Here is a 14,416-nt window from a genome sequence, read left to right on the forward strand (position 1 = left end):
CAAGAATAGTTACATCACTGGCAAAACAAGTTAAGCCACATGCTTTTATTTAGCATTTGAAAAGTTGTATTTTTACTGAGCACCGTCATATTTGAGGCCAGTTGCTGCTCTGAGTCATTTTCATGTGCAAGTGTAGTTAAGAGGCTATTAAGTGTCAGATTATTTATTTATATACATATGTCACATGTTGATTAAGTATCTACTGATCTGCATTCAGGTCCACTAGAAATCATGTCAGCCGAGCTGAGTCACGCTGGACGATATTCCTGTGTGGCCAAGAATGCTGCAGGCTCCGCCCACCGCCATGTACAGCTCACGGTGCAGGGTAAGAAAATCCTGACATGAATGCGAAAACAGACACAAGCTGCTCTTTGGGGCTTCCTAGAATTGCAAATGACAGACCAAGCAGACTGCCAAGTACACGATTTTAATGCCATTTATATCGTGGCTGTGAATTCTGATATGCTGGAGGGAAGCAATTAATTTTAATTTGCAATGTACAGTAAAAGGACACCTTTCACAGTCGTCTTGTAATAGTCATTATTTATGTTATACTTCCACCCTGAAAGTGTTTAATGGGATTGAGTGAGTCCCAAGGAGAATCCAATATCACTTGACTTTGAGGATAATATCTTAAAATAGTGTGTTGGCTTCAGAGGCTTGTCAAATTGGAAATACATTTCAATGGTACTTCACTATCAAAATAACAGATGATGAAAAAACATATGTAATAAGAAACCAAAAAAAAAAAAAAAAAAAACTGACTCCTTTAATGCCCTCAGTAGACAAACCTTCTTAACCAGATCTGTGCCACACTGAATTGTGCCACAGCTGGCCCTCTGTGTTATTTGACACCTTTTTGCTCTTTCTAAAACAATCTTTTCTTGTCCCTCTCCTCAGAGATCCCAGTGATCCAGGCCCACCCGACCACCTTAGATGTGATCCTGAATAATCCCATCACTCTGCCCTGCAGGGCCACAGGCTCACCCCGACCTACCATCACCTGGCAGAAGGAGGGCATCAATATCCCCACTACAGGTGCTCCTGCTGTTGCTGCTGCTTCTGTGTGTGTGTGTGTGTGTGTGTGTGTGTGTGTGTGTGTGTGATCAGAAGTAATCAATCAAAACGGTATTTCTCTGGTTTTGTGCTAGGTGGAGGTTTCACGGTGCTGCCTAACGGAAGCCTGCAGATCTCCAAAGCCTCTGTCTCTGACTCGGGAACTTACATGTGTGTGGCTCAAAACCCAGCTGGCACTGCGCTGGGCAAGACGAAACTCAGAGTGCAGGGTAGGCCACATACTCACAGAATGACGATCTGAATGACATTGAATTTTTCATCAAATTTATTTCACCTCACACAAGTCTCTTGCAGAGCTGACAGTCTTACTTATCATTGTCATGGTATTTTGTTAAATATAAAGTGTATGATTGAACATTGTTAACTTTCATTGTGTCCTGTAGTTCCTCCAGTGATCAGTTCAGAGACTCAGAGTTACTGGGCACCTCTGGACTCCTCTGTGACACTCCAGTGCCAAACTGAGGGCTCCCCGTCCCCCTCCGTCACCTGGCATAAAGACGGGCAGCCGCTGAGTGAGTCGGTGCGCCAGCGGGTGCTGAGTTCAGGATCTCTGCAGATAGCCTTCGTCCAGCCCAGCGATACAGGACGCTACACCTGCACTGCCGCCAACGCAGCCGGCACTGCCAGTGTGGAGATGAGCCTCACTGTACAAAGTAAGTTACGCTAAACTCCACAGTTTAATTGTTACAGCTGTTACTGTTGTTGTGTTATTATTATTATTGTCATTAAAAATATTATTTTATGTTGCGTGTCAGCAGTTTTCAGTTAATTTGATATTATAACTATTTAGCAAAAAGCATTATTATTGATGGTGCAACATGTATCATTTTCAAACATTAATATACCATTGTCAGATTTATTGTGATTCCATCTAATTAATGTAAACAAAGGAGATCAAGGCTGAGGTTATTGGTAGCCTCCATCGTGAAATGTGGTGTTGTTAGTGCCAGTGTTTCTCACAATTAAAATTATATTTCCCATAAAACCCTCTACTTCCTGTTGCAAAGGGGATATTGCTACAAGTCCCAACTTCCACTTCCACTTTGTATGTGTTTGTTTTCTCTTTCATGCTACCAAACATAGAGGGGCTCCTGCACACTGTTGTCTTACTTTGGTCCTTAAACTTTCAACAGGATTTTCAACCTGATGAAGGTCTGAGGACCAAAGCGTCATTTGTTTTAATAAAAAAAAATATTTTTTAAGAGGCGACAGTGTGTGGGAGCCGTCTGTTTCCCCAGATACTGAGCCATTTTTCCAATCCACCTGTCCCTTCATAGTTGTGCATGAGCTTTTTTCATTGGAAATTATTTATCAAAGTGCAGTGCTTCACTTGATCCACTATCTGACATCGCCAGAAACTCTGAAATCTTTTGGTCTCTGTCTTTTGGTCTGCTTGAACAACAGCACCCTGTTAATATCTGTGCTGTAAAGCTGTGTGGTAAAGACATCCAGCAGATTTTCCCATGAAATCTGCCTGAGGCCAGTAGAAGCTGCCAGTCTTCTTTATTGTTGTACTGACTGACATCATCATCCTTGGTTTTCCCTTTCTCTTGTGACCTGCCTTCACCCCCAGTCCCACCCTCCATCCGTGGTGGAGAGCTGGAAGTGGCAGTGGTGGAGAACAGCCAGGCCCAGTTGGTGTGTGTGGCAGAGGGGGTCCCACAGCCCAGCCTGTCCTGGGAGAAGGAGGGTAACACAATCAGTGAAAGCACAGGGGAGTACACCATCCTGCCGTCTGGGGAGCTGATCATAGACATCGCCCAGGTGAGGGGAATAAATCAAGGAAAGGCAGCCAAATTATTTTTGGTGTGATCATGTTGCTGGCAAGTGATAATGACTCATAACATTCATGTGACAGATGGTTATGTATAAGATCACTTACATCCAATTAGATTTATCAATCTGATGTTCTGTGATCATTTCCATATTGTGTGATAGGTTTGTTTGTCTCAAAGCTTCCCTTTCTCCCTAACAGCCTGATGATGCAGGTAGCTACACCTGTGTGGCCACTAATGCAGTGGGGCAGGACAGTCGGACCGTGACCCTCTCTGTTCACACCCACCCTGCCTTCACTGAGCTGCTGGGGGATGTGGCCCTCAACAAGGGAGAGCGCCTCCTCCTGGCCTGTGGTGTCACTGGCATCCCTCTGCCCAAAATCACCTGGGCCTTCAACAACAACATCATCCCAGGTATTTGGCAGCAGCTAAGACACTGTCTATCCATCATTTGTGTTCAGAATTTTTACAGTATTACAGTATTTACAGATTTAAAAAATATCCCCAAGGCTATCCATCTAAAAGATTTTCATCTCCATCCTATCCTTTGTAATTCATTGTTTATGAAGCTCTATGGCACATATTTACAGGCAAGATGTTTTTTTTTTTACTTTTAATTCTTTACTTTTAATGAGAATGGACAGAAGTGTTGACAAATACAGGTTGAACTGTGGTCAGGCACAGGCAGGGTATCAGTGAATGCTGAAATTCAATGACTGGTATGGTGGTATTTCCCTTTTTAAGCTTCCACTGTATAACTGTTCTTCTCTTTGCATCCTGTGTCCCCTGTTGCTTGATACTGTAGCTCACTACGACCATGCCAACGGCCACAGTGAGCTGCTGATAGAGAGGGTGAATAAAGATGATTCTGGCACCTACTCCTGCGTGGCAGAAAACAGCGTGGGGACCATCAAGTCATTAGGCTTTGTCTATGTCAAAGGTAAAACAACATTCCCATGAAACAATATGACTGGACTTGCCTTGTAACTTTGTCCTTTGTGTCAAGGGCAAATTTTACCAACCACATTTTCCTCTGTCTGTATCCAGAGCCACCTATCATTGATGGGGACCTCCACTCCAATCGTATTGAACCTCTGGGGGGTAATGCCATTCTCAACTGTGAGGTTCGGGGAGACCCTCTACCCACAATCCAGTGGAGCAAGAACGGCATCAACATCCATATCAGCAACCGCATCCGCCAGCTGGACAATGGCTCTCTGGCCATCTACGGCACAGTGGTAGGAAAACACACCAGAGTGAGACTTCTTATACTTAATACCCTATACATGGTAAAAAAAAAAAAAAAAAAAAAAAAAGTTAAAGTTGAAACAGTGATCACAGCCTGTATATTACTGTTATTTGTCAGACATGCACATGCCTGAAAAAAACAGGAATAACAATCTTAAAAAGAGAAGTCCATGCACACTACAGGGTGAGAATTTGTGAACTTTTGTAAAACCATGATAATGAAATATTTTTTTTTTTCCTGCAGAATGAAGATGCGGGCAACTATATGTGTGTGGCAACCAATGATGCTGGTGTGGTGGAGAGGAGTGTCACACTTACCTTACAGAGTAGGTGTCTATCTGAGTCACTTGTGAATCTTTATATCAGATTACAACGAAATGTGAGGATTTAATGCCACTTCACACTTTTAACTGTAGTTTAGGTACAAGCTGCAGTTAAACTACAGTAGCCCTCCCCAATAGAAAAAAAACATACATGCATACTCAGATGCTGTTTCATGTCCACCCAGGTATCTGAAGAGGGTAGATCACATGGAGTTTTTCCTCTTTTTCCAGGTGCTCCCACCATCATTGTGGAGCCAGTGGACACAGTGGTGGACGCTGGCACCACAGTGGTGTTGAACTGCCAGGCAGAGGGTGAGCCCACCCCGGTCATAGAGTGGTCTCGCCAGGGACGACCCCTCCTGAGCAACGACCGTTTCTCCACCCTGTCCAATGGCTCCCTCAGGGTCAGCAGTGCCCAGAAGGAGGACACAGCTGAGTATGAATGTGTGGCCAGGAACTTGCTTGGATCAGTGCTGGTCAGGGTCTCTCTCACTGTGCGAGGTGAGTCATATATATTTTCTATATATGTTGTCACTTCTATCCATTTGAAATTATAACTATAAAATGCTTTGGACAAAATGCCATGTTGTGTTCATGTCCATTAATTTGTGCTCCAGTGCATGGGGGCTACTCAGAGTGGATGGAGTGGGGTCCCTGCAGTGTGTCCTGCGGTGTTGGAGCCCAGAAGAGGCTGAGGCAGTGTAACAATCCCCTACCTGCCAATGGAGGGCGCCACTGCACAGGGTCAGACACAGAGACACGCAGTTGCCAGGGAAAGCCTTGTCCAGGTAAGGATGCTACAAGGAGAAAGGGGATCCTAACCCTTCGGTGCATACTGAGTGTGTGTACATGCTGTCAAAACATCCGCACCTTTTTCCTCCACAGTGGATGGTAACTGGTCAGAGTGGTCATCCTGGGAGGAGTGCTCTCGTACCTGCGGCCAGGGTAACAGAACCAGGGTCCGGACCTGCAGCAACCCGCCTGCTCAGCACGGGGGCAGACCGTGTGAGGGAAAGCCGGTGGAGGTCATCATGTGTAGCGTCAGACCCTGTCCTGGTGAGTTGGTGCACTTCAACTTGAACCAAGTGTTTTCTTCAGGTATATTTACTTGAAATGTAGCAAAGGAGTGTCTGTTGTATAAATGGCAGTTTATTAGAGAGGAGTTGCCGGCAGTAATGTCTGTCTAATCTCCAATGGCTGTTCTTTACAGACTGGCATTTAAAAATCCTATAGAATATGGCATTGAATCGCATCTATGTGGACCCCAGACTAACACACTCACTGTTCAGTCAAAATGTTATGAGTGTTGGAATTTCTTTATTACACCGGGCATACGATGAATAATATCATCCCAGCAAGATGGTAGCAGCTATTTCAATTAGATTTAACCTGTAAACAAGGTTATATTACATATAATAAAATATATAACAATATAATAATGTAATATAATAATACAAACTATATCTTAGTATTATATACAACACGGCTGCATGTACTGACTCTGCTATTATGTTTGGGCAGTGGCAGGTAACTGGGGATCCTGGTTGCCGTGGAGCCCATGCAGTGAGACCTGTGGGAAGGGCATGCAGTCCAGAATCCGTCTGTGTAACAACCCCCCTCCGGCATTTGACGGGCCACAATGCGAGGGCCCCGACACTCAAACACAAGTCTGCAAGGAGAGACCCTGTCCTGGTGAGGGCTTGATGATGTCTTCTGTACTTACTGAAAAAAAAAAATTGTGAAGGGACACACAAGCAAAGTAGCAGAACTCGTGATGTAACACCCAGCAGGAGAACCAGACGAGATGTAACAAGCACTAAGATCAGGTTTTAAATGAAGGACTGACTGGCTCTGTCTCTCTTCTTGCCATCCAGTGGATGGGAAGTGGTCATCATGGGTGAGCTGGGGAGCCTGCAGTGTTTCCTGTGGGGGCGGAACCAGGCAAAGGACACGCCTCTGTGCCAGCCCTGCCCCTCAGCACGGAGGCAGACAGTGTGAGGGCAACGATGTGCACATTGACTTCTGTAACAGCGACCCCTGCCCTGGTGAGTAACTCCAACATTTATCCACTCTTGAAGCAGGGTTGGTTTTCACAAATGTGTAAGTATATCTGCCAGTCTGCAAATATGTCCCTTCCTACTTTGGTGTCTGCCTTCTCACCAGCCTTTCTTTTTTTTTTCTTTCTCTGTATCTGACTGTTTTCTCTCTGTCAGTCCATGGTAACTGGGGTCCTTGGAGCAGCTGGGGCAGCTGCAGCAGGACATGTAATGGAGGACAAATGAGGCGCTACAGGACATGTGACAACCCCAGACCAGCCAATGGAGGCAGGGCGTGTGCGGGGGCAGACACACAGATACAGAGATGCAGCACAGCCAACTGCCCAGGTGAGTCAACACTGTCCTTGCAACTCTTTAAAAATGAAGTGGCAGAAATAGGAGGACCCTATTTACCCTTCTTACATTTTATTAACTGAAGACCAACTACTGTCCATCGTGGGCCATTGTAGCTGATTTGTGGAAGCCCGCAGGATGCTTTATTGTGGACAAGAAAAATGGGGCAGCTTTTGTTTATAGAGCAGCCGAGTACACAGCCTGAAGCAACTAGAAAATGCTGGCTCCACACTGCCACCTGTAGGCAAAAATACCACCATCACACATCCCATCAAACCAAATTAAAAAAAAATTTTAGAAAAAAATTTAAGAGAGGAAGATGGACTTGTTGGGGTTAGAGTAGTAGTAGAGGGCCTGCCTCTACTTGCTTCAAATGGATGGAAGTCAGGATATGTCATGTCATGTATAATGTCAACAATCACCAAAAATTATTTCATAGTTCAACAGTACACAATTACCATCAAAAAGCACCAAAATGCTACAAATAAATTACAAAAGGACAAAAACTACCATCTGAAAAAATGAGTATGTGTGTTTGTCTGTTTGTGCAAGCATCCCTTTTCTTCTGTGTAACCCTGTGTGTAAGTGGACTTATTTTTTTCCCCTTTGAATCTAGTTGTTTTCAGGTGTATTTTCATTTTTGGGATGTGTCTTTGCAGTTGATGGTAACTGGGGTTCGTGGCAGCCTTGGGGAGAGTGCTCGGCTTCCTGTGGCGGCGGAGAGAGAACACGAGTCAGACTCTGTAACAGCCCGTCTCCTAGCAACGGTGGACGGCCGTGCCCAGGAGACTCCTCCCAACTGTCCAGGTGTAACACTCAGGCCTGCCCAGGTGAGGTATCTATATAAATGCAAAAGTGTGGGTGTATGCCTATTTGTATACACACTGTTAAAATATAAATACTCTTTTTTTTTGTCAGGTGGGCCCCAGAAGGCACGAGGCAGCATCATAGGCAACATCAATGATGTTGAATTTGGCATTGCCATCCTCAACGCCACCATCTCAGACAGCAAATCAGGAGGCAGAGTCATCCAGGCCACTATTTCTAATGTGCCCAGGACATTAGGTCAGTTTTCCATACATTTCATATGTGTATATCTCCTTATTTTTAGACATGAAAGTATTTGGTGTGTCTAATCATTTTTATGCCCAAACTGTTGCTGTAAATAAGAATATTCTGTTTCACACTCTTGGTTGGGCTCTACTCAATTAAAAGCCTGCCTCTCCTTTAATCCCAGGCCCAGCCATGAGGAAGCTGATCTCCATCCTGAACCCCATCTACTGGACCACAGCACAGGAAGTAGGAGAGGCCGTGAATGGCTACACACTAACAGGAGGCGTCTTCAGGCGAGAAACACAAGTGGAGTTTGCCACAGGTAAGAACTGGGAAGCTGAGGTGTGTTGGTATTATTGCTACTATTATTGTTAAGGGGTTATATCAAACCTGGGGGATCAATAAAGTATTTCTGATTCTGAAATGAGAAACATTTATTTATTTATTGGTTAATTTAATAGGGACAATGCATATTCATGAACACTTGTGTGAAAGATACACCCATGTAAATATCCCAGAATTAGTAAAAACAACTACTTGTCATCTGTAGTCCCTGGGCAGGTGACATAAAGACTAACATAGAGAGAAAGACATCAAACAGAGCAAAACAGACAACAAACAAACAAACAAACAAAAAGAAAAGAGACACAGGATGATGACAAGGACATTATTCATCCACATCTAGCTGCATTAAATTTGGATGATCAGATGTGTGGTAGTTAATAGTGAGTACATCTCTGGTTTACCAGGAGCCACTGTTTTAAGTGGGTTTTAAAGGTGTTGTATGTAGGACACTCTCTTACTGAGAGGGGCAAACTATTCCAGAGTTTACTTCCTATTATTGACAGTACGTTTTGTCCAAAAGTAGTACGTCTGAATGGTATCACACAGTCCCCTTTAACAAAAGCCTGTGTGCTACCACCGCTTTCAAGTCTTTGAAAGAAGCCATGCAGCAGAGCGGGGGCAAGATTATGTAAGACTTTATACACAGAGCAAGCATGCTTGAAATTTCTAAAATTCTCAAAGCTTAAAAATTTATGTTTCTCTGAGATAATGCAATGGTGAAATGACAATGCTTTTTTTTATCAAAGGTTCTTATAGCTTTCTTAAAGAGTGATTCAATGCTTTTAAATGTAGTCATGCTAATCAGTGACCAGTTTATAAAACGAAATGACGAAATGAGAAACATCTGTTGCTAGGTGAGATCCTGAGGATGACCCACATTGCCAGGGGCCTGGACTCAGATGGAGCTCTGCTGCTGGACATTGTGGTGAACGGACACATCCTGCTGCTGCCCTCCCATGCTGACATCAGCATCAAGGTACACAAATATCCACAACAGGCAGGGGGAGTTTTCCAAGGACTATATTAAAATGACAATTTAAACTTGAGCATGTCATCCACAAGAGCATTATAAATTTGTACATTCTGTCTCTATGTATTATTTGAGTCAACATTTAAATTTAAAATAAATACTCCAATTTTTATTTGCATTTTCACACATTAATACAGGCATTGCTGGCCCATATTAAAATGAAAATGGAGATGCCAAGACTTGAATTTCCATATTATTCAACATGGCAGTCTATTTCTCTGTGTTTTTACTGCTCTTAAAAAATGAACAAAACAAAATAATCAACTGATTGTCATTTAAAATGGTCAACAGTATAATGTTTTATGTGATTTAATATGTTATTGAATGACTATCTGCCATCACCAGCAGCACTTAAAACACACAAAAAAGAATGAATGTAATGCTGTGTGTCAATTTCCTATTGCAGTAGGAACAACAAAGCTAATATATTCCTTGTTGCTAAATGTAATTTTTATGCTGCATCCCACCCAGGACTACACAGAGGACTACATCCAGACGGGGCCGGGCCAGCTGTACGCTCTGTCCACCCGCATGTTCAGCATCGACAGGGAGAGCGTTCCCTACTCCTGGAACCACACCATCACCTACGACCTGTCTAAAGGCAAGATGCCCTACCTGGTCGAGACGCTGCACGCCACAGCCATCGCTGCTCACTACCACCCCCTGGAGGAGATGTTGGAGTACAGCATCCAAGCTAGTATTGCCAAGGGTGAGCTTCCTTGGTTTCTAAAGGACCAAATATAGAGATATTAAGTAATATCATAACTATGGGTGAGAGATGGAGTGATTTAGGTTACAAATGATATATTACATTATGTGTTTCTACTCTTTATTTCTGTTGCTTTGCCATCGTCTCAGTCTTCTTCACCTGAGCTCCTTCTTTTTCCCTTTTTTTTTTTGTCTCAGAAGTCTTAAGTAAATGATTACACCGTATGTTCATGTGTTTTCAGGCGACCGCAGTAACCAGTGCCCTCATGGCTTCCGTTTAGACTCTGCTGGGCCCTATTGTGCAGGTAACATTTCATGGCGAACGTTGTGCTATCCTTAGTTCAGTGACACACAGTAGCAGTAAAATAACAGTGCATGGCTAGCAAATAATAGCAATAATAATAATGATGAAAAAAATCATTGTAAGTTGCTTTTCAAATCGGGCTGGGTGACATAATGATAAAATATTGATATTGTGATATGAGACTAGATATCGCCTGGGATTTTGGATATCATGATATCATGATATGGCATAAGTGTTGATGATTTTAAAAGCAGCATTACAGTAAAGGGATGCATTATTCTGAACTTAATGTTCTAGATTTTTTTATTACCTGCTTGGTCATCATATCCACACTACTAGTAATTGTTTATCAAAAATCTCTTGTGTATAAATATCCCATGAAAGCACCAATAGTCATGTTCTGATATTTGTTCATATTGCCCACCCCACTTTCAAAACAGTTACTGGATTAAAAAAAACAAAACTGATTGCAGTAATTTTTTGTTTTACTGCAGATGAAAATGAGTGTCAGGTTGGGAACCCCTGCTCTCACGCGTGCCACAATGCCATGGGAACCTACTACTGCTCCTGTCCCCAAGGGCTCACCATCTCAGCCGACGGCAGGACGTGTCAGGGTACACAAACACACACACACACACACACACCTAGTTTTGATAACAAACATTCCACCCTGCTCTTTCGTCACGGTCGTGTTGACTGTGTCAGCACCACCCTAAAATTAAAGTGGCAAGTCATTTTCTCATCACATTCTCAGATATTGATGAGTGCTCGCTGGGCGGCCACATGTGCCATGACGGACAGGACTGTGAGAACACCATTGGCTCATACCGATGTGTTATGCGCTGTGGGCGGGGCTTCAGGAGGACGGCAGATGGTCTCAGTTGCACAGGTGCAGCAACATGCTTTTTACAGTTGATGAAAGGAAAATTTGTCACCTGATTTTTTTTTTTTTTTTCAATTTGTTGAAGTGTCTCAAGGCTGATACGCTGCTTTTAATACTTGTGTTATTTATTGTTCAGATGTGAATGAGTGTCAGGAGTCCAGTCCATGCAATCAACACTGTCTGAACACCATTGGTAGCTATCGCTGCGCCTGCGAGCCGGGGTACCAGCTCAGGAACCGACGCTGCATAGGTCAGTTGGCTTCCTCTCTCTGGTGAATGAACCTGTAATTTGCAACATTAATGTAAACTATTTTGTTTTGGATCTGAGCGCCTCTCCCTCTGTCACCCCAGACATAAACGAGTGCAGACAGCGGGTGTGTCGGTCAGACCAGCAATGTAAAAACACACGTGGTGGTTACACCTGTATTGACCTGTGTCCCAGCGGGATGACCAAAGGTGCCAATGGGACATGTGTGGGTAAGTGGTTGGCTGCAGAGTTTCTCCTTAAGCCACTCTGGATGGCCAGATGTACTAAATTATAAATATTAAAACTGCCAAATGGGACATGTGTAAGTTTTGTCTTGTGATTTGCTAGGTGTCCAAATAAACGTATGTCTCCTTGTCCTTAAATAGTCTAAAAATGTCAATTTTATAAACATTAGGCCTTAAGTCATTAAATAGTCTTAAATTTGAATTTATAGGGTCTAAATTTCAACATGCACATTTTATCTAATTTCATTCATTCATCTACTTCTTTTAGATTTACCTGTTTTATGTTTATTATTATTATTATTATTATTATCATTATTATTATTATTATTATATCTATTTTTATTATTTTATTTATTTATTTATTTACTTGCACAGTGCTGGAGTTGTTGCCATCGCATTTCACTGCTGTTGTACTTGTGCATTAATGCATGTGACAAATAAAAATCTTGAATCTTGAATCTTGGGAAAATGCATAGTCTAAATTAGCCTAAAACGTATTTATGCAGTGGACCAAATGTATAGTATTATTGTTTTATAAACATCTGCATTGTTTATTTAAGTGACTAAGGAATTGTCAGTATTAAATTTAGTTAAAATTTGTCTTCAAAAGGTTTTGAAAAGCATATCCCTATACACAAGATATTATTTATAAGATATATTTATTTGAATTAAGCAGCAATTTTGAGAAGGGTGTCAAATATTATTTGGACAGCTCTGTACATTTAGTCAAAAAATTCACCCTTGATATTTTGTAAACTACCTGTATCATAACTTCTTCATGTCTTTGTCCTTGTTGGCTTCTTGTAGACATCGATGAGTGCAGAGATGGCACCCATCAATGCAGATACAACCAAATCTGTGAGAATACCAGGGGCAGCTACCACTGTACCTGCCCACGTGGCTACCGCTCCCAGGGTGTGGGACGGCCCTGCATCGGTATGTATATTCTTTGTGTCCCTCATCCCCCAAATCTTGTCCCCTGTCACCCCCTCACTCCGCACCAGACCAGGGCAAAACAGAAATTCGACTCAGTTCCAATATTTTTGAAGATACGGCAGCTACTTAATTTGCATTGAACAGGCAAGTGATATTTCCACTTGTTCAGGTGTAGTTCTGCTCAGTTTAGGAAATTTAATCGAGCAAAACCAAATTCAAAGACTTTAAAATTTTAAACATTTTGCCCTGGTCTGTCCCATGCCACTCCATCCCGCACACCTCCCATCAGCTTCCTTGCTTCTGCCAGCAAACTTCTCTCTCTCTATCTCTGACTCACCTGTTTGAAACTCAAATAATCATTCCTCAGACATCACATCCTGCCATTGCTTGCTCACATTACTAAAACGCTGCGCTGGAATCCCCTGACTAACTCAGTGCTGTTGAAAAGTAAGATCCACTTCTTTTGGCAGAGATGGACTGCATGGTGTCAGGTCCTCGAAGCCTTTATTGCCTTTATTATCACGGTCACATACAAGTTAGAGAAAGGGAAAAGCAGGGATGCAGAAGGAGAAAACCTGAAAATGAATGAAATGTCCTTTTCATCACAAGACCAGCACCGTCATCACGTCTCACATCAGTCACTCTCTCTACTCCCTTTCACTCTCTTCCACTTTTTGACCTTTCAGATTGTGACCTTTCCCTTTGGGTCTGGCTACCTCCTTGAATTGCTATGCTTTCTGTAATGGCATACGTTCTCTGTTCTCCCTGTGACATCATTAACACTGGACGCTGATGTCTGTCTTTGTCAAGTATTTTCTGCAATGAATAGCTTGGCGCACCTGGTGACAGATATAACTAATATTTGGTGTTGTTCCAAATAGATTCAGAACTGATTATTGCAATAATTTGAAGCAATTATCTTCAAATCAGCAGTTGAATTTGATATGAGAGGTGATCATTTTACTCTCATTCAAATTAGATAAATGTATTCACAGTCTCAATACATTTCTGTCATAGGGACATGAAAATGTATTGTCATTACAGTGGGGTAATTGACATATCCCCTTTTCTCCCCCCTCACCCTCTTCTTCCTCTTCAATTTTCATGGCCTATGCTTCCATATTACCTCTCTTTCCTTATCCATCTTATCATCCCACCATCCATCTCTGCTTTATCACCTAATTTCCATAATCCCTTATCTCCGAAATATCTGCACCTCTCTCTCCTTATCTCCTATCTCTACATTCTTCTCCTTTCCTATCTTGCCTGCTGTCTCTCTCTCTCTTTCTTTTCTTCTGGCGCTGGTCTTTCTTTGCACTGAGGGCAGACATAAATGAGTGTGAGCGGCTTCCTCAGCCCTGTGCCCACCAGTGCATCAACACTCCCGGCAGCTTCAAGTGCACCTGCCCGCCGGGGCGCCACCTGCTGGGGGATGGCAAGTCCTGCGCTGGGCTGGAGCGGCTGCCCAGCTATGAGAGCTATTCGTACGGCTACCGCACCTCACAGTCCTCCCCTGACCGAAGCTCCTACCAGCGCCTGTACCACAACTTGGCCTCTCAGAGCTACCACTCCTACGGTGCCACCACAGGGGGGCGCTATAGGGGCCGTAGTCGCAGAGAGATTGGCACACTACCCGCACAGCAGGGCTTCTCTGGCTGTCCGCAGGGGTTTGAGGCCAGGGGTGGCGGCTGCTTAGGTAACTACTGAGGAGAGGCAGGGTTGAGATGAGAAGAGGCTGACTGACATTCATGTTGATGATTCTCTGACTTCGCTGCTGCTTCAGGGTTTGCTAGGCCATACTGGGAATATGGAAAGTTAAATTTACAAGGCATTTGTGTGCCGAGGATCCAGT

At 43.2% G+C, this 14,416-nt stretch overlaps 1 protein-coding gene across 1 annotated transcript in view; it reads left to right on the plus strand.

Annotated features, from left to right (window-relative positions):
* hmcn1 (hemicentin 1) overlaps positions 1-14,416 on the plus strand; it is a 101,282-nt gene that overhangs the window by 85,039 nt on the left and 1,827 nt on the right. The window contains exons 78-104 of the mRNA XM_030049437.1: positions 218-325; positions 901-1,038; positions 1,152-1,286; positions 1,461-1,730; positions 2,651-2,841; positions 3,053-3,266; positions 3,658-3,792; positions 3,900-4,090; positions 4,345-4,426; positions 4,655-4,924; positions 5,041-5,211; positions 5,309-5,479; positions 5,945-6,115; positions 6,298-6,468; positions 6,637-6,807; positions 7,473-7,643; positions 7,732-7,878; positions 8,051-8,188; positions 9,066-9,187; positions 9,713-9,950; positions 10,192-10,254; positions 10,748-10,867; positions 11,008-11,142; positions 11,273-11,386; positions 11,488-11,613; positions 12,436-12,564; positions 13,892-14,260. Coding sequence (XP_029905297.1) covers positions 218-325; positions 901-1,038; positions 1,152-1,286; positions 1,461-1,730; positions 2,651-2,841; positions 3,053-3,266; positions 3,658-3,792; positions 3,900-4,090; positions 4,345-4,426; positions 4,655-4,924; positions 5,041-5,211; positions 5,309-5,479; positions 5,945-6,115; positions 6,298-6,468; positions 6,637-6,807; positions 7,473-7,643; positions 7,732-7,878; positions 8,051-8,188; positions 9,066-9,187; positions 9,713-9,950; positions 10,192-10,254; positions 10,748-10,867; positions 11,008-11,142; positions 11,273-11,386; positions 11,488-11,613; positions 12,436-12,564; positions 13,892-14,260 — 4,461 coding nt within the window. The remainder of the gene's footprint in view (positions 1-217; positions 326-900; positions 1,039-1,151; positions 1,287-1,460; positions 1,731-2,650; positions 2,842-3,052; positions 3,267-3,657; positions 3,793-3,899; positions 4,091-4,344; positions 4,427-4,654; positions 4,925-5,040; positions 5,212-5,308; positions 5,480-5,944; positions 6,116-6,297; positions 6,469-6,636; positions 6,808-7,472; positions 7,644-7,731; positions 7,879-8,050; positions 8,189-9,065; positions 9,188-9,712; positions 9,951-10,191; positions 10,255-10,747; positions 10,868-11,007; positions 11,143-11,272; positions 11,387-11,487; positions 11,614-12,435; positions 12,565-13,891; positions 14,261-14,416) is intronic.

This window comes from Myripristis murdjan, chromosome 4, assembly GCF_902150065.1.
Source record: "Myripristis murdjan chromosome 4, fMyrMur1.1, whole genome shotgun sequence".
NCBI classification, from domain to species: domain Eukaryota; kingdom Metazoa; phylum Chordata; class Actinopteri; order Holocentriformes; family Holocentridae; genus Myripristis; species Myripristis murdjan.